This window comes from Anomalospiza imberbis, chromosome 2 (genome assembly GCF_031753505.1).
Source record: "Anomalospiza imberbis isolate Cuckoo-Finch-1a 21T00152 chromosome 2, ASM3175350v1, whole genome shotgun sequence".
Taxonomy (NCBI): domain Eukaryota; kingdom Metazoa; phylum Chordata; class Aves; order Passeriformes; family Viduidae; genus Anomalospiza; species Anomalospiza imberbis.
The window spans coordinates 6,781,980-6,802,259 of NC_089682.1; the positions used below are offsets into that span (position 1 = coordinate 6,781,980).

A 20,280-nucleotide genomic window follows, 5' to 3' on the forward strand; every position below is an offset into this window, starting at 1 on the left:
GAAGGCACAACTAGAGCATTCCTAGGATGATGTCCAATTTGGTTTTGACTGCCTCCAAGGTCACTGGCCCCACAAACCCTCTAGGCAACCTTCTCCACTGTCTAATCACCTTCACAGTTAAGAGAAATAAATACATTTTCATGTGTTTAATAGGAATTTTGTTTGTTTTCAGTTTGTGCTTGCTGCTTTTCCTTTTTTGACTAGGCACCACCAAGAAGATTCTGGCTGTGTTTATTTGTAAAACTGGATAAGACACTCCTGAGCTGAACAACTCAGCTCTCTCAGCCTCCAGTCCCTCCATGAGAGATGTTTCATGCCCTTAGACAGCCTCATGGACTTGCTCCACTATGTCCCCACTCTATTCTTCTTGAGAGCCCAGCACCAGACCCAGAACTCCACATGCAGCTCACCAAGGCTCAGCAGAGAGGAAAGATCATCCCTCAACTTGGTGGCCATGGTCTCCCTTATGCAGGCCAGGATGCCACTGGCTGCCTTTGCTGGCTCGTGGTCACCTCATGTCCCAGGACCCCCCGGGCCTTTCCTGCAAAGCTGCTCTCCATCCTCTAGCCCGTGCTGGTGCACTGGGTTGTTCCTCCAGAGATAAAGGACTTGGTCTCTGTCAAACACCAGGAAGCTCCTGGGGGCTGTTCATCTCCCTCTGAACAGCAACACAACTGTTCCCAGTTTGGTTCTGCCTGTAACCCTGCTGAAGGTGCACTCTACCCCGTAACACAGGTCACTAACCCAAGGTACTGAAGAGCACAGGTCCCACTCTCCACCCATGGGGTAAACCGCTAATGCCTGGCCTCCAGCTGGCCTCTGTGATATGGCCTGGTTTTGGCTGGAATAGAGTTCACTTCCTTCTTAGTAGCTGGTGCAGCACTGTGCTTTGGATTTAGGATGGGAATAATGCAAACACACAGACATTTCAGTTGTTACAAGGTGGTGCTCGCTCTAAGTCAAGACTTTTCTATGGCTCAGGGAGGCAGAAGGCTTGGGACAGCTGATCCAAACTGGGCACAGGGACATCCCATCCCATAAAAAGTCACATCCAGTACACAAACACAGAGAAGCTGGCCAGGAGGGGCCAATCACTGCTCAGTGTGTGGGAAGCAATTGTATTGTTCAGTGCTTCTTTTTCTTTCTTTTTCCTTCTCTCTCTCCTTTTTGTTAAAATCATTATTATTGTTAATATTACCATTAGTATTACTATGTTTTAATTTGTTTCACTTTAAATAAACTGGTTTTATCTCAGCCCACATGGTTTTATCCTTTGTTTTTCACGTGATTCTTCTTCCCTTCCCACCAGGGGGAAAGGAGGTAGTGAGCAAGTGGCTGTGTGGTACTGAAGTTGCCATCTGGGGTTTGACCACGACAGATGCTGATCACAATCCTCTGAGCCTGGGTGAGCCAGTTTTCAATCTACCACACTGGCCACTTATCTAGTCTGTATTTCATCAGTTTGTCTGTGAGCACATTATAAGAGACAGTGTGGAAAGCCTTATTAAAATAAACACAAACAATATCTTGTGGCTCTCATCCCCTCCACCAAGTTAACTCACTGTGTTGCAAACAGCTATCAGGTTCATCAGGCATTATTTCTCCTTCATAAATTCATGGTGATTACTTCCAGTGACTTGCCTGCCCTGAATGTGCTGGAAACAGTTTCCAGGATAATTCGCTCTATCACCTTCACAAGGATGGAGGTGAAGCAGACTGGCCTGTAGCTCCCAGGATCTTTCTTCTTATCATTCTTAAGGGCAGGAGTGAAACTCGCTTCATTCCAGGCCTCAGGAACCTTCCCCATCACCATGACCTTAACAGGATAATTAAGAGTGGTCTCACAGTGACAGAGATGAGCTCCCTCAGCACTCACTAACATATCCCAGCAGGTCCCATGGACTTGTAGAAATTTTTTTGTATAAATTTTCCCAAACTTGATCCTCTTTTGAGAGCAAATTTTTCTGGGTCCAGACCTCCCAGCTGGTCTCAAGGGCCTTGAAGGTGAGTCCTGCCAGTAAAGCCCAAGGTCCTAATATGAAGTACCTCCATGTTTCCCATATCCTTTGTCATTTGCCTCATTTAGCAGCAGACCTGCATATTCTTTCATCTTCCTTTTGCTGCTGATACACTTGCAGAAGCTCTTCACGTCCCTCATCAAATTCAACTCCATGCGGGCTTTGGCTTTCCTTATGCAATCCCTGGATGCTTGGATGATCTCTCTGTATTCTTCCAGAGTCATCTATCCTTGCTTCTGCCTCCTGTATGCTTCCTTTTTATGCCTGAGTTTTGTCAGGAGCATCTTGTTCATCCATGCAGGATTCCTCTCCTTTTTACCCAACTTCCCTCAAGTCAGGATGAACTTGGAGAAAGTTATTATCAAAAACAAATGTGGACCAAAGAAGAGAGATTCCCCCCATCATGCTGTCCTGTAGGCACTTCTTTATTTTGCCAACACCCTTGAGGTGGGGCCCAAATATTGATCAGCACAAGCAAATTAAACACTGAGCAGGTCTTCTAATCCTCTGCTTTTCTTTGGTAATTACTGCTCTTATTTCATATTAACTAAAGGGTTTAGCTTCCCTCTTTCCCATCTAGATATACTGACCTCACAAAAACCATTAGATCTCCTCACAAATATTTTCAAAGTACAGAAACTAATGCTGGCTCATGTGTACACACAAACCTTACTGAAACATCTTTATTGGACTATGACATCTGGACAGTTAATTGAAACGTTTCATTCTCTTTCATATGGCAAGTGATCATCACTATTTACATCAATCTTCAAAACATTTTATGAAGTAGAACTACTAGCATGGAATTTTGTGTCCTTGATTCACCATTTTTCCAACCCGTTCCAGCAAAGATAGGAATCCCACTGAGATGACAAGTAGCCCCATTATTTCCCTGTCAGTTTCTCACTGCTGGAAAATCACTAGTGTTGGAAAAAAACCTTACTATCATTAATTACACAGCTGTTCTACCTCAGGCACTGCACAAAAAATGGGAGTGGACAAACTGAATATACTAAGGCATGAATGACTATAAAGAGATTCAAATACACACAAACAGACCAGCAAAAACCAAAGAAAAATAATCACAAAAATTACATTACAAAACTCTCTATGGTTGTTCCCCTCGAATCTTAAGCCACATTATGCTGGGCAGTAACAAAAACCCAGCTGAATCTGGAACTCTGCTTAATGGAAAAATTCAAAGGTTAATTTTTAACCAAGTCCCCTAAGAATGCTGTTGTTGCTTTTATGTTGTTCTTTCCAGCTGAGTAACTCTTGAACCTGTTAGCTGCCTTCAAATGAGTTTTAGAGAAAGCAAGACTTCTCAAAGATGAAAAACTGGAGGAATGTCACTGAAAATGCCTGTTGGGTAGGAAAAAGAACACCCAAGACAAGGCCTACTTTCAGAAAGCACATAGAGCTTAATTATTCTCTCCTCTTTGGGAAAAGACACTTAGCCCAGTAGCACAGCTTTAAATCAAGCATGTGCTTTTCCTGCTCAGAGATGCCGTAGGAAACAAGATGTCATTCAGGATGCTTCACTAGGAAAACTAGAGGAATTTCAGAGTGTGTGCTTACGTGGGAGAGGGAAGGACAGGAGGTGTGAAAGGACAACAGACACCAGCTCATCATTGCCCAGGCTTCATTAGCTCCAGCACAAAAACAGTTTGTTCTGTAAACTGCAAACTGAACAAAATCCCACATTTGAACAAAATTCTGAGTATCAGCTTTAGAAAAAAAACCTCACTAGCTGTTTTGAATCTTGACTTTATTCTTCATTAATCAGTTACATCTCAAAAATGGAAGTGTTATCTGAAGCCATATTTTGGGGTATATATTTTATGTATTCTTATATATGTATCAAAAATTTAAACAAGGATGTATCAATTTTTAAAGATTTGTTTTAAGAACTGAAATGCAAGATCATTGATTAATGGTTGCTAGTTAGGGATCAATCAATTATTACTGAAAATGACTGTCCAATTAAGACTGTAGTTGGTTAAGTAGTGATGGCTAATTGGTGTTCTAATTGGTGATTTGCTGTTTTATTTGTTAGAATGTACAAATACTTAAAATGGGCTACAAGAGCCAAGGCAGCAGGCCCACATGACAGGCAGCTGGGGGAGCAGACTGGATGGCCAGCAGCCAAGAGCAGAGCAAAGCAGCTGGGCAGCCCACCAACCATTCCCACAGAGCATTTCAATTCCATCAAATCATCATTTCTTAACAGAAAACTGTACCTCAGTAAATTTTCGGCCCACTTTGTGAATATATAGACTAGTGAGCTTAAGAGTTGTCAGTTTCTAAAGGCATAACAAAGCAAGAAAAAATACAAACAAGCCAAATGACAGGACATTTCTTTTGCCCTCCCTATCTCTGCTTATTCTGCACTGCAGCTCTTTCCTCTTCTGATCCAGAGCTCAGGTTGCTTTTCTCCCTCACTAATCCCTCTTCTTCTTACCACTGCATCACTGCTGCTATACCTGACTTTACTTAATTACTTCTGTCAACAGTTTAATTTCTGAAAAATTAACTCTGACAAACTGCAAATGGAAACTCCACGACAGTCCTGACTGGGAACTGAAACATTTTTAAATCCACGAGTGTTTCTTCACTTCTGACTACTACCTCACCATACCAGGTAAGAAACCTCTCAAAGTTGGTAGCTTTAAAATCTTTTCCTCTGGAGCAGTTTATTCCTAAACTCAAATGACAGCCTGAAGGAGGAGAGACAAGATGACAAGAAGAGGGCAAATTAACCAACGCCATCAAATGGGGATTTTCTCCTCCTCTGTTAATTCAATGCCCTTTTGCAAATCTCAGAGAGCTCTTATATAAAGACAACTTACTGAATTCCACAAATTAATTTTACATTGTAATTGCTGCTCCTTGGTGTGACTGGACACCTCCTTAGGCCTGCAAGAGTCAGCAGAATCTCCTCTGCAAACAGTTCCTGGATAATGCTTTGATCATTTGTCTGAAATTTCATTCTTCTGTTCTGCTTTACAGAGGAGGATGACTGGATTCTAGAAAAATGTCACACTGAACTATACTTATCCTTTATATAAGACCATCCTTTCCAGTACAGGCTTCTATATTGTTCTTTATTAAACCAAATACTGCTTGGGCTTTTAACTTTTTCTTCATTCTCTACTTTTTCTGATTCTAAGACCAGTTCCCTCAAGACCATGAGCTGTGAGATGGTGGATACAAACACTTTCAAAATACTACTGTTTGAAAATACCAACATGCCACATGAAACTGAACTTGTTATCATGATTCTCCAAAATCTTTTTCTGTACTTTAAATCTGTACCATTCAACATTCAATATTTATCTTCTGTTTTACAATACAAATAATCACTTTCACTTCAAATCATTAAGATCATTATTACTTTTCACTACTATTTTACTTAACTTTCCCAAGATTTTTCATCTTTAAAATGTGTTTTTCATAGAAGTGTATACAGCTTCCTAATGGTTCCACAGACTGACAATTACACAGAAGTTTTTGTAACACTTCCCTAAATACCTCTCATACAAAACCACCACGTCGGCCCCACATTTACAGCTTTTCCATAACATTAATATACACCAATTACATTTATTTTCTTAGATCAAAAAGGTGGGTTTTTTCTTTTCTGAACATGTGATTAATTCTACAGCGTAATCTGAATCTCCCTTCTTATTTAGAGTAAGTTCTTACTTAAAAAAAATACTTTAGAGTTTTCTTACACTTTCTTCTAAAGTCCAGTTGTCTATTATCAAGCAATTTCAGGACCATTTCTCAGTTGAAGATATCAAAGATGAAGTAAGTCACACCCACAGAAAGACAGTTCTAGGCCATGAAGACAATGATGTGAGCAGCTTCATAAACCTGGGATCATCACCTTGTGGTCACTTAGCAGATCTCAAAATGGGAAGGTATAATCATCCAACCTGGAAATTATCAATCTCTTTACAGTACTTTGTTTAACAAAAGAAGAAATTTGTCTCTCAAATCTACTGGAGAACAAGTGCTAACACAGGAAGATTATGGGAATTGAGGCTACCTAAGTACTGCTCTGCTAGAAAGAACTCCCAACATAAAATACAAAAAATTTACTCCTTGGGAGATAAACCACAGCCACAGAATGCCTGCTCAGGCAGACAGGGAACACAGCAGGCAGGGAGTCTAAAAAGGTCTCTTCATACTCAACATCAAGGCAAAGAAGAAAATACAAATTCATTTTCTGGAAGGTCCAATTTGTGCTTGATGTCTTGCAGAAGCATTTAGGATAAGAGGTTTTGTGCTACTTCTCCCTTTTTAACATGTTTTCAATATTACATTTGATCCTGTTCTTAAACTCAATCACATCCACTTTAGGATGTGCTTTAGGCAGTCTAGGCCATATTTGTTTAAGGTGGTAATTACTTATCTAATTCTACTTCTCAGTTTCTCTTAATAATACACCATGTCTCTCAAGCACTTTTAAACCTGTTCAGTATCTTCATTATGTGTCTGGCAATACTTCTCAGGCCCAAAATTCAGATTCTTATTAGTAAACGAAGAGAAATCTCAGGCTAACAATCTGTTTAAGCCCTGTCTTATCTACCTGCATTTAAGTGAAGTGGGAGTTTCTCTATCAAGGATTTTGCCTTATCCTGGCTTTATGAGATCTGTGATATTCTTAGACACAGCCATCCCACCCTTCATTCTCTGTTTCTAGAAGTCAAATCTACCAAAGTGCATCAGGAGAAAAATCAACGCTTCTGGACTTAGCTGGGTTTGGTAGTCCAGACCAATGAATTGGTTTTCATCTCAGATTTGACTGACACAACACAGTCAGTGAAATTTTTTTTCCACTAAGGACACAGTAATCCCTTGCCAACATGGTAGATTACTTGGGACATTCTTCCCAATGATTACAAAACTGCTGACCACCTTCTCTTCCCTGCCAGAACAATGAGTCACAACAGGACAAATCAGTGCTTCAAGACACTGCTCCAATACCTCAGTGACTCCCTGGGTTCCAGACATGTAATAAAGCCCTAGCCCTGGCACTTGCTCCTGAGCTTCAATCACCCAAACATCTCAAAACACACTCATCTCCCAGTTTGTATGTACAGGCTGTAAGACTAAGGATACACAACCGGAATTCCAGGGGAAGATAAAAAAATCAAGGTTCAGGAGGTTAGTTAATAGGGAACACAGAAAGACGCCACAGGATCCATGGTGATCCAGGAGGGACTCCCAAGGAATCTGTCTGACAACAATGCACAGGGAAGAAAGTTTAGGAGAGAAAAAGGCTTACATTCCTCTGAATCTCACTCATCCTGAGTGAAATGAAGTGCCTTCAAGACAAGCTTTTCTTACATGATTCAGACAGACAGAGGGCTCTGTTTGCCCAGATTTTGAGATCAAAACCAGAATTGAGACAGCATTATAATGCTCCATTATGAACTAGATGGATAATTTAATTTATATTACTGTATTTTTACGGATTTCAGGCAGAGAGAAGAGATCATGTACTGAAATTCTTGATTCTTGTATAGCTTCAGAGTAATTCTGCTCCAGACAACATCCAATGATTGAATTTAATCAGAAAATCACCCTTCCTGTGCAAAAGGTAAAGACTATGTCAGCAAATGGAAACACAATTACCTTCAGGTGATCGTGGAGAGAAGGGACAGGCTATCATACAATTCTGAAGTAACACTGAACTTCTAAAATGTTGCTGTTGCAGTTACATGTAAGAGTAACTTCCCAAATCTATCATTATTTCAAGCCTCTCCCTGGCAAGAATACCACCCTAACCTCCACTGATTGGCAGAGATTTTCAAAGGTTTCTAAAGCCAAACAAAATGTCATTGTATTTAATTGCTTTTAATGGATTTTCCTGAAATTGTTCATCTGCTTTTTGAAACAACTAAAACCATGTCTGCAGCATTCTGCAAAACTACTGCAACTTTCCATACCACCAGCGATACAAAACCTTCTGAAAGATGCAGCAGGCATGAATTTTCTGCAGCAGCTGACAACAGAACAGAAAACACAGAAAATACCAGCAGGCCTTGTGTAAAGATATTCCCCCTTCTCTGCCACCCCTATGGGTTTCCATCCCTTAGTTTTAACAAAAATATTTCAGAATTATAATCAGCTTATTATCTTCTTTCCTTTCTAAACTGCAGATATGACTGAAACCCATTTCCTTTTCCGCAGTGTTTACCAGGATTGGAATCAGATTTTCCAGCTTGTTTTCAGAAAAAGTTCATAAAATTCTGATTACATCATTAAGATACCTGGAAACAGATCTGTGCCTGACCCCAATAATCAAGAGTCCAACAGGTAAATAAATGAAATGGAGCCAAATATTCTTTGGGAGGAGAGAAAAACAAGACCTGACGTATTTTTAGAAAACATGTTAAACAGCATCAGTGTAGTTATGATGTCTGCTAATACAGCCTTATTGCTGTTTTTTGGATGACCCTGAGAATTCTGAAGAGCACTAAATCAATGCTTCAGTAAGAAAAATACTAAGTAAAACTTAATCCAAAAAAAAGACTGAATGAGGAAAAAAGGAAAAACAGCTACATTCATTTCAGAGCACGATCAGATCTAAAACCATTCTGAATTATCTGCCTTCTTTTCAAAGTGTGAACTTACTTGCCTCACACAAGCTACTCACAGTCTTTAAGGAGACCCCAAGCTCTTTGTCTCCCAATCCTCCCACCTGCTGCCTTCTCCATCTATTTGCACCAGATCCACTCACACTTCCACCACTCCTCTCCCACCCACACTCACCACACGGAAGAGGCTGAATCTGCATCCTTCAGAAAAGGAGGAAAGGATGCAAGCTTAACACTTCAATTAGGTATATGCTTGAAAGACTATTTAAAAAAACTGAGATGCCAGTTCCAGAGAGAGCACGTTCAAAAACATAGAACTTGCAAAATAAAGCAATTCTTTGTTTCTAAAACTCAGCAAACATTTCCTCTTTTCAAAGAATGGACCTTAAAATGTAAAAAAAACCCTTTCTGAAGAAAAGCCACTCATTAATGAGACACTGTATCACATTATAGATCAAACAGGAATCTACAAAATAGAAATTTGAAAACCAGGGTGATGGGTTTTGTTTTAACCTTTTTCGTGCAAGGAACAAGCAATCATACAGAGTACCAAGTCACTTGCCATTACTGTGGCTTCTGCAAACAACAGGCTTTTGAAAAAGCATCACAAGCATTTCCAAAATAATTGTTTCTATTTAAAAAAGAGACATTTGGTCACTGAACATTATCAACATTCAAGTATTATTCCTGCCTGCTGGAAATGCATCCCCTGTTGGAGTCAGAATGTTCTACTCAACTAAGAACGCCTCTCTCTGAGCATTCCCAATTGATGAGTTTCTCCACTGCCACACTTCAGCACATCTAATATTTCAGCATCCTGAATCCTTGTCCAAGGGGCTGAAGAAGGGAAGCATGCTATTAATCTAAATACCAGCACATGAATGATGACAGTTTTTATTCTGCACAAAGGAAAACTTCAGCAGCAGGAGAATTCAACGTGAATAAAAAGCTTTTCTGAAGAGACTTTTCCATCAATCCTGATGATACTTGTGCTATTTCCACCAGAGTGTTTGGGCTTCTAGACAGAAATCACACATACAGAGGGACAAGAGGTGCATTCCTGCTGAATTTCCAGGGTGAAGTCCCCATTAGAAAATGTAATGAACATTGTCTGGAAACAAATGCCATTTCCAGGGTGTGGGCAGAGTGTTCCCTCTGAGATTCTGTCTTGCCTCCTTGCCCCTCTTGACCCCAGCAAGTTTTTCCCCAAAACACATTATTTCCTCTTTAACATTTTCAGTATATTACATGTTTCAAACTTCGGAGTTCTTATAAATCCATTGATTAAAAGAGATGAGTAGCTGAATGAATGCACACTAAAAAAAAAAACAGAACTGCAGACATTGAAATAATATCTTTTTTTCTAATTTAGGGCAAATGCAAAATATTTCTCAGCACAGAGCAACACAAGTGCTCCCTAAAAACACCTATAGCTTGTTGGAACACAAACAGGTGCCTGGGATTTATGTGCAGAGGGGGATTCCTTTGTTTTGTGTGATGACAGTTAAGAGAAAGAGACATTTAAAAAAGCTAATTAATCAAATTTATCATGAGGTCAAAGACAACATGTCAAAATTTATTACATTTGCCAGTCATATTCTTTTTAAGATTTTACACCTCATCTTGATATCTTTCAAGGAGAGAGAAGACACCCTCTTGTCAAAATTTCATTACAACATAATGAATTTCATTTCATTTCATAATTCATCTAGTAAGAGCTCATTATTAGATCCTTGTACAGTTTTCCTGTACACAAAACTGGACATGCTGCATTATTTGTCTGTATTAACAATTATCATATTTTGATGGGACTACCTAAGAATTCCCTATGTTTTAGCTGCCAGAGGGACAGAATTTCAGACATATGCAAAACCAAACCCCCCCAAAATACACAAAACCTTAATCTGTGACTCTTAAGATTCGTTACTCTTTAAGAAATACCTGGATGAACATATGTTCTTTTCTAAACAACAAATCAGTTATGCTTTCCTCTAATTAAACAGCATGAAATAACACATTTCCTTCTTAATCTTTCTTTCTGGCATTAATTTAACAACATGTTTTATAAAAAAAAAAAAAAATTCTTTCAAGTTGTCTGCTTTACTGACTTTCATAAAATTGCATTTATTTTTAGTATGTAACAATAAAATGTCTTTTTCTTAAACCCAAATACAGTTATTAATTTGCTCTATTTTTTGGTGCATTTACAGACAACCAAGTGTTACCGGCAACACAATCTCATTACCTTTCCAGCATTCTAGCATTCCCCTTTATTTATTAATAAATTTCTCTGAAGTATTTTGAAGGCATATACCTTCTACCACTAAGAGACAGAATACCAATCTTGATAAACACAGTTTAGATTTAAAAATCCCAATTTTTTCACATCACAGATTAATCACACTAACTGATCACAGCTATGGGATGGCTGACATAACCCCATTTACAGTGTTACCAAAGCTACCAAGCATTTCAATAGAGAAAAGAGTTTATAAGGTGCACAATTCACAAATTTAGCCCTTCATTTAGCAGTCCTCATACTCCAAATTTATCTTGGGTCTTGTTCTTTAAACAACTCCTCTATCTTTTCCAATATCTTCTAAAATGCAATTTCCATCCACTGTGACATACTAAAGGGACAAGCTCATGATCTAAATGTGTTAATAATCTTTAAAAATCTGCTACTACGATGATGCTGTATCTGCTGCATTTCATTTTCCCCACTTTTTGTTTTGCCAGTGTATCTCAGGATCAAAGTGAAGTTTTTACCAGAACTGCTCTCATCCACTGCACCCCCCAAACCTAATGACCATGGAAAATATGCTCTCTTCTATTTTCCATCAGCATTTCAGTAAAAGACTTTGTGCATTTGCTACATCCTTTATTACTGTAAACCCCATTTTTTGTGGCAGTAAATTGTTAAGCTATCAGCATCTGCAGTAACAGCTACATACATAAAAAAATCTTTGTTGCTTAATTACTGAGAGTGGAGTCTTGGTCAGCCTAAGTCACTCCTCCCCTTGCCAGGGGCTCTCCAGCAAGGTCAGGGCACAAAGCTCAGTTCTACCAGCTGAAGCTCACTTTTACCAGCTGAAGCCCTGCTACTGTCTTTTGCTCCACTCTGAACATCCCTGATTTTTATTATCTGTTTATCTAGCTCCCTGAGTGATCCCCAGTGCTTCACACTCTACTTTCTTATTCCTTCCTCAAAACAAAGGCCATCCAGACCCTCTGATGGAGAATGATACTGGGCTCTTCACTTGAATAGTTAAAAGTCTTCCTTGGGTTTTTCTTTTCTTTTTGGCTTTTTTTTTTTCCTTTTTTTTTTTTTTTCATTTGTAATCTCTCCAGTGTGCCTGGTGAATTTATGACACAGAGGTTACCATTAGGGATAAAGCTGGCAAACAGACCAGATCTCTCACAATCCACTCTGATATTGTTCTATATACACCTTCCTCCCTTCTCTCCGTATGTTGTTAGCCCTAAAGTTTAGGTTTTCTTTTCTCATTTTCTTTTCATTCCAACTCTCAGCAAGGCCAGAATTTTCCTTCCCCCACATCCTGCCATTCTTCCTTCTAGACACATTTTCTTCTTCCTCATATTATTTGTTCAATCTCACTTGGCCTTACAGATTTTTCTCTCCTCAACCTTCCCCCTCCTCTTTTCTTTTTATGGACACAATCACTTCCCATCCTGTATTATCACACAGTTTCAAACTCAGACTATTCCCAGACTGCTTTCCTCAACAGTCTCCTGGAAAATGCCTCTCCCCATTAAATCCCATAAAAATGCTTTTTATCTCCATTATGTTGACCCACTCTCATCAGGATCTAAAAATCAGGACAAAATTATCTCTGATTTTCATTTTCTGTTCCGTAACACAACGTCATCATGCTTGTCTCTCTCAGTCTACAGCAGAAGTCTTTAAAGTATTATTTTTCAGTTGTATTTTATACCTTCTCAGAACATAACCAGAATGCCTTCATCAAGATCCTTCAAGTGAAAGGACTGAAATCCAAAAACTTGTTTTCAGTCAAAAGTGAGGGGTGGTACAGAATCCCATGTGCTTCACTGACAACCATTATATTGTCATGCAGAATTAAAGAGCATATAGAAGGTATTATTAATATCTCCATGCTTCACACAGACACTGAATATTTATTTAATTCCCGATTTTATTTTTCACTTTCTGAGTCTCCATTTCCTCTATTTATTCTATTCCTACCCTGTCATTTTGGTTTGCAAATACATCCTGAATTGCAGGTTTTTAATGTACCCATCTGTAGGTCACTGTTGTATCTCCCAGCTCCTTTTGCAATGTCTTCATATCAGCAAACTTCAGCTTCAATGAGAATTTTTGGAATTTGCTGTCCTGATCAGTTTTTCTCAACATTTCTCTGATTAAGCTTCCTCTGATCAAACAGATTGTTTCTTTTTGCTTTTTCTGGAGGTATCCTGTTCTGCTATGGGGCAATAATTTACATTAAAGCCTTTTTGTGTAATCGTAAAATGTTGTTCTCTGAGGACCCTTAAGGAGAAATTTATCTCTTTATACGGAATCACCATTCTCTTTAAAATAAAAGTTTCAGAAACCTAAGGGCTTAATAAAAAGCAGGGTTAACAAATCATTCCTACTTCTCCAACTTTTGTTCCAGAAGGGTGTCTGTTCCAGCAATTTCTACTGATCCTATGCAACTGCACTGTTTCAATTAATCCAAGCATTTATATCTAATTAAAAAAATAATGAAATTTTTGATGAATTCTGTTTAAAACACTACTTGGTTTTTTGAGTTTACTGCAGAAAATAAAACAGTTGTGAGTCAATGAAGTGGAAAATTGCTGTCTTCTAAAGAATCTCCAAGGTGCAAAATGTTCTCTTATTTGCTGTTATCAGTATGTCTAGTAATTGCTTTTTGTCCAACTGTTTATAAAGGGAGAAACAGACTTACAGTCTGGAGAAAAAGAGACAGCAAAACAGGCAAAATTAAAGAATAATGTTTTTTTAATTATTTTCCTATTTTATGGCATTAAGGAAACATACCAAAAAAAGCCATTTCACCAAACAAAAGGGAAAAAAAGGAGAAAGAGGAAAAAAAAGCTGCATGAAACAATTAAAAGAAGCAACAGGTCACACTTAAAAACTAACATCGTGGTCTTTAGTTACTTTAGCTCTTTGGAACAAAAAAGCCTTTCTACAAATTACAAGGGTTTTAGCCATAAGCTTGAGAAATTTCTACATAGCTCTAATTACAGAACAGCATTTTAAAATATTACCTGGCACTCAAATACACTTGAGATCAATATAAAAAGGAGTGTTATAAAATTGCTTTCTGCAACAAACGAACAACAGCACAGACCGAGATCACATCCCTCTTCCGTGATCAGCACCCACATACACAACTGAATTTTCCTTTGGCATCTGCCTTTCTGAAAAGAATTTCAGGTCGGGGGATTTTGGTTTGGTTTTTGGTTTGTTTTTCTGGTTTGGTTTTTGGAGGTTTTTTTCCTCTGTATGGTTTTGGATTCTTCTCTTTTTTATAAAGATTACTTAAGAAAAGTGAGGGGAAATTCTCCTTTTTATATATATACATATATATATATATATATATATATATATAGCCAGAATGTTATTTTCAATAATAATTTAAGAAATAAATATGTAAAAAAGGTAAAAATTTAGACAGTAATTTATTCTACTGTCAGTAAACATATGTAGGGGAGTTCCAAACAGGTGCTTTCCAGAACTAAACTAACATGTCACTTTGTTGCAGAATTATGGGATTTACTTCCCCCTCTTCAATTTCTCTATTTTTTCTTAACACAACCATTCAGTCTTCTACAGTATAGCTTTGTAACTGTAAGTTCAGTTTGCACCACATTTGCACCCAGATGTTTTTATAATCCACTGTAACACAGAATTAGGTCTTTGGAAACCCTTCCTGGGGTTTACAAACCTCTTTGATGTTTTCACTTTGTCCACATAAATGAAATCTTTATTAAAGAGAAGGGTGATTAAGGCCATTTTCATAAAATGATAACGAGTTCCTGACAGATTTACTTTCCTTCTAGGCAACTTTCCAACAAAAGTCAACAGCTAACAAGAATTCTATATCTGAATTCATGTTGGAGGATATAACTCACTAATTAAGTGTTCCTTAAACATTTCAAGGAACATTCAGACTTCCTGACTGATCCACTCCAAGCACTACTTGATAAAGAGACACTACAGTTGAGTGCAGCTGAATAAATTGAGGTCTCTTTTCTTTCTCAGGCACCCTCAATCCAATGTCTAGCATCCTATTCCCAAGTAAAGTCCACCTTGAAAAAATGCATTTCTAAATGCTGTGCCTTGTCAATCCTTGAATTTTTTCACATGTGAATAGAAATGTTCAAGTACCTGCATACCCTCTGTTACTGTGATAAAACAGTTTTTATAAAAAAAAAAAACCTTTAACCAGCATGATGCTACTCTTAGATGAATTAACACAGAATAATGCATTTCAGCAGTGCTCTTGTCATGTTCCTCATAACTTGTCCACAATCCCCTGGATTTAAGTGTCTCGAAATCTTCAGGTTCATTCCCCATGCACAGAGATGTTCCTAACAGATGCTCAAACGTTTCAGAGAATCAGCATAAAGGAACTTTCTGCTCCCTAACATAGCTGTACCAAAAGGTTTTATTTATTCAAACTGTGTTGCTACAACTGCAGGCACACAATTCCTAACTGACAATTTGTGAACACTCACCTACCTACAAAGGTCACAAATCTTTAATCAAGATTATCAAACCAGACAAGGGCTGCAGCAGCAGTGCCATGCCTAAGCAGAGATCTAATCGAAATACTGGATAATAACCAGGCTCTTCTCTCAGGAACTTTCCCAGGAGTCACTCAAGTGAACACTGACATCTCTTGGAGCCCCAAATCTGTGGGATAGGATTTTTGGGTCTCTCCTGCCCTGGACAACTATGTCAATGCAATAGATCCAGATGTTTTATACACTTATACACAATTCACTCAAGCAATGGAATTCGTCTAGGACAGCCCTACCCAAACTCAGGTATTATATAAAAGAGTTCAGTATGATCAAGTCCATTATAATACAACCACAAGATGATTAAAATAACTTCCTACAGGTGCCAGATATCTGCCATCATGTTTGGCTAAAACCAGGAATATCTTACTCCTTGCTGAGCTTCTAATCCTGCCTCCTCAGAATATGTCAAAACTGATAATCATGGCAGACATTTACACTTGATATCTTTATTTTCCCAGGAGCATCAACATCTACAAATTGCAGTTCTAGCTGCTGTCTCCCTCTCCTGAACTGCCCTTTGTATCTGTTCATCCCCCACAGTCCTCCTCACCTCCCTCAACACGCTGACACAGGGGAGTTTTAAAAGGAAATCAGAATGAAGTACATTGCACAGAAGGGAGATTTATTTTAGCATTTTAGCATAGGCACATAAGAAACATTGAGAGAACTACTTGAATGCAAGAATGAAAGTCAGATCGGCTTTTATCCAAGTTGAGATATTTCAAGTCAAATAATTTCAAGTCAATATTTTTTAAATGCTGAGTTGAGGTAGCACAGTGCCTTTGTAGTCAAAAATTGCAGAAAGTCTATTTTGCAGGACATTTTACACTGATCTGTAAGTACCCAAAGATTACAGCAAAAAATAGTCTACTCAGGAATATGTGGCATAACACAAGCCAACACCTTCAAAACTATCCATACAGGTAGTTCTTTGAAAGGAAATAATATCTCATCAGCACAGAGGGAGTATTGATCTGGTAAATGGCAAAATACAGCATCTTCCTAACCTTTCCCCTTCACTCCTGTCACTAGAGTATATATCGAGAATATATTTTCTAAAGTGTTTTTTTCCTTCTCTTTTTGTTCCATACGATGAGCACAACGCTTACTGTAATAGCAACAAAACAACCCATGCATCAAGTTCTGACAGAAAACAACCTGGTTGTTTCAGACCAGACCATCAGAAAAATCTATGGGGAAACAAAAAAATGTAAACTGCTTTTTTCATGAAAGGAAATACAGACTGTATATCATGAAATGAACAATGCATGAAAATAACACTCAATTTCCAGCCCCATGCAACTCTAAAAATCTGAAGTAGCAGAGAACAAAAATACTTTATAAAAGGAGACCAAACTATACCCAAAGCAATCTGAAAACGCTCACAATTCTCCTGTAAGTTCTCCCTTTAAAAACAGAGCATATAGAGGACACTTATTTCACCCAGGTAAATTTGCACTGCACGACAGTTTGTAATTTCAGACAAAATGCCCAAGTTTATAAGGCTGCTCCTGTCTGACTTCAGCCCTGCCTTATGTAACAACCTTCATGTGATTCAGCACTCTCCAGTTTCCTAGATCTCTCAATGCAGCTCCCAAATACCACCCTTCCTTCACACCCTTCTTTCTCTTCCTTCCTTTACTATCTCAAATTCCAACAACTTCACTGATGACATCCAGCCCCGAAAAATCTAAAAAAAAAAAAAAAAAAACAAACTCTGAAAAAATTCCACAACAGTAAAATAAGGAAGTATGACTGAGTTTGTTGCCATCTGTACCTCTTTTGGGAAAAAATAAATCACAAAGTAGAACAAAAAGTGTGACCAAAAATACACCATAAACTTGCTATTCCTGACTAAATGGTTTCTTACAGATACAGGGCATTAAGGATGACAAGAAACAATAAATCCTCTCAGTTGGAGGAAGGAGGGGAAGGTCTTTCTCCAGACCCAATATCCAGGCAGCTTCCCACTGCCAACTCCAGAATAGCTTCATCATCCAGTAATAAGATGAAATATGATCCACCTGTGATTTTTACCACTTTCAGTAAAAAAGTTGTTAGCTGAAAAAATGGTTTTGGACTTTTTCAGGCTCTTTTTCATGAATATCAAAATTAACGAAATCTTCCAAGATTATAGGAAAAGAAACACTTTGGGCCATACATTTTTAAGGAAGCTCACAATGAGATCCTTCCCAGGAGAGGCCAACCTGGAGAAAAATTACTGGTTTTTGGTTACTTGTTGTTGGGATGGATTTTTAATTTCTAGAACTCAAAATGCTCTTTTGTCAACTGCAAACAATGCTCTCACGTTTGCAACTGGAACTGTTGAAAATAATCTCTGCATGGTAATATTCAGGAGATATATACAAGAAACAGGTGTGTTAAAATATCACACACTGCATACAAACAAATTTTATTGCCATCAGTGCTCTTGAGATGAACCTGCAGAACAGTCACAGTTTACATTTATTTTAACTGCAGATAATATTCTGAGCCACACTGGAAACAACCTATACCTACAGAAATACATATAATCATTTACATTCCACCCTGAAAATGCAGGGGAAATAAGCGGTAGGTGATTGCTAAGTTATTTTAATAATGAGCCATTGGAATAAAAACCAGAAATAATTCCAGTCATAAACTTTTGACATGCTTAATGTGAAAGAGTACAAACAACAGAAACTATTACAATTGATTTTTAATTAATTGATTGATTTCAACACTTATTTACAGCAATCTTTAGAGCAGCTCTCCAAGAGCATGTAAGAAGAATAGATTAATGTTTTTATTGTTGCAATTTTAAAACTGCAGGTGTTACTATTGGAAAAACTCCTTCAATTCCAAAATGGCTCAGTGAAATATGGCACTTGCACAACTCCTGCTGGAGCAGGGGCTTTATAAGACAATACCAAAAATTTCCCTAGCATCCTCCAACTGGAGCTCTCCTTTATCTGCTATAAAACACTTATTCTAGTTCACTCTTCCACCCTTAATGCACCCTGCCTTTCTCCCCATCCTGTGCCCAAATGGGAGAAGCTGCCACAGCATTTTTCAGAGCATTGTTACAGTCCCTATAAATGCAAAGAATGCACAAAATGTTGTTTCTCTAATGCTGTCTCTGTGTGGTACCAAGAGCTCTTCATAAGCCCTCCCTATATGAAAGATGCATTTATCCACACTTCTAAGGAAAACAGCTGCTTAAGACCACACAAGCATCTCATGTGTTATGTGCTTTCCTGCACCTCTCTCTCAACCAGGAGCTTCAAATTATTTCATGTGACAATATACCAATGCTGACAACTTCTGACAATGGCACTGTAAGATTTTTTTCACTTTTATTCATCTGAAGTCATGATACCTCTACTCACAGACACAATACCTCTACTTACAGACAAGACAGCTACACTAACAGGATCTGCTCCTATCTGATGTTAAGAGTGTTATTTAAAATACTGAAAAGGACTTTAAACAATCTGGTGTCTGTGGAAACAAAAAGCAACCTGAGAACATTTTTCCTATTCCCAGTCCAACTCCTGCGCAGCAGCTTTCAAGTGGTTGTGCTACTCTCCATACAAACACCCAAATATCTATGCTACATTAAAAAAAAAAACAACCCTGAAGTAATGGATTATGATGGTAACAAAAATTATTTAAAACCTGTCAGGTTAATTGAGATGCCTTTTCAATGCATGACTTGAAGACTTACTTTCACTGGAATTTATAATGAATTGCACATATAGGTGAACATTTACATTAAGACTCAATTAATATGCCAGAAAATAACTGCAGGGAGATACTCTGAACTTAAGTTGAACAGAATCTACTTTAAAAACTTGAACACTTACAGCAACACATTTTAAAATTGAGAAAAAAAAAAAAAAAAAAGGAGCATATACAGACCTTCCAGTAGTCAGATTGTAAACTGTAGTACCTCTGGTATGCAGATAATGCTGTAGGGAAGAAAAATGAATGTTCAATTTGCTTTGTTTCATTTTCTTTGAAGAAAAAAGATAAAAATCCTTAAGAGTCAGAATACACAACATTAAAATGATAAATGGTTTAATAAAAGTAACACTGCCATGGTAAGTACACTGTTGTGGGCAATGCATTCCTTAAGATTATAGTTTTGCTTTATGAAATGTCAACCAAAAAGTATATTTATTATTAATCTCAGAAATGTAAATCAAGCAATATTTTAAAGAAAACCTATAACAAAGAAATAATTTGAAATTTTGGGATTTTCATCCTGGACAAAGCTATTGTAAGATTTAAAAATTTAATCATGTAGCTCATTTACCACGCTCCCTGATGCCCTGTAATTTCTGAAGAACTGGTGAGGAGGGACATACAAAGAGAAATCAATTTCACATGGCCTTTCATTCTGAGAAACAAAAGCAAGTAGAAAAAAAAAAAAAAAAGCTTACATTTTATTCCATGACTAACCTGGAAATCAGCACTCTGTTTAGTTCTACTTAGCAACCAATTTCTCCAGTCACTACTCCTGCATCCCTCTTCCTCACTAAAAATTCTGGGTGATTCATCTTGCCCTGGGGCTAACAGGCCACCTCGGACTAGAACACAACAGGCTTTGCTTTCTTCTAAGAACACAGCACTAGGAACCATCAAAAATTAAGCATTTTAAATAAAGATTCACTACAGTAACACCAAGATACTGATTTTTCAAGTGTTTGCTCCTTAAGATTGAAGAATGGAAAATACACAATGTGTGGAAACCAAACAACATGAGAACTCCAGCTCTGGAAAACCATAAGCACTAAACAGATTAAGACACAAGAACCATGTGTACTATAGATGCAGCTTCATTTCCTGCAAGC

General features: G+C 37.9%; 1 protein-coding gene across 17 annotated transcripts in view; it reads right to left on the minus strand.

Moving 5' to 3' along the window:
* The window catches only part of KDM6A (lysine demethylase 6A), a 150,648-nt gene that overhangs the window by 85,087 nt on the left and 45,281 nt on the right, over positions 1–20,280 (minus strand). For all 17 annotated transcript variants that reach the window (XR_010995808.1, XR_010995809.1, XM_068179688.1 and 14 more), the window contains exon 4: positions 19,346–19,395. Coding sequence is in view for 15 of the 17 variants with exons in the window: in XM_068179688.1 (XP_068035789.1) it covers positions 19,346–19,395 (50 nt within the window). In the remaining 2 variants the exon portion in view is untranslated. The remainder of the gene's footprint in view (positions 1–19,345; positions 19,396–20,280) is intronic.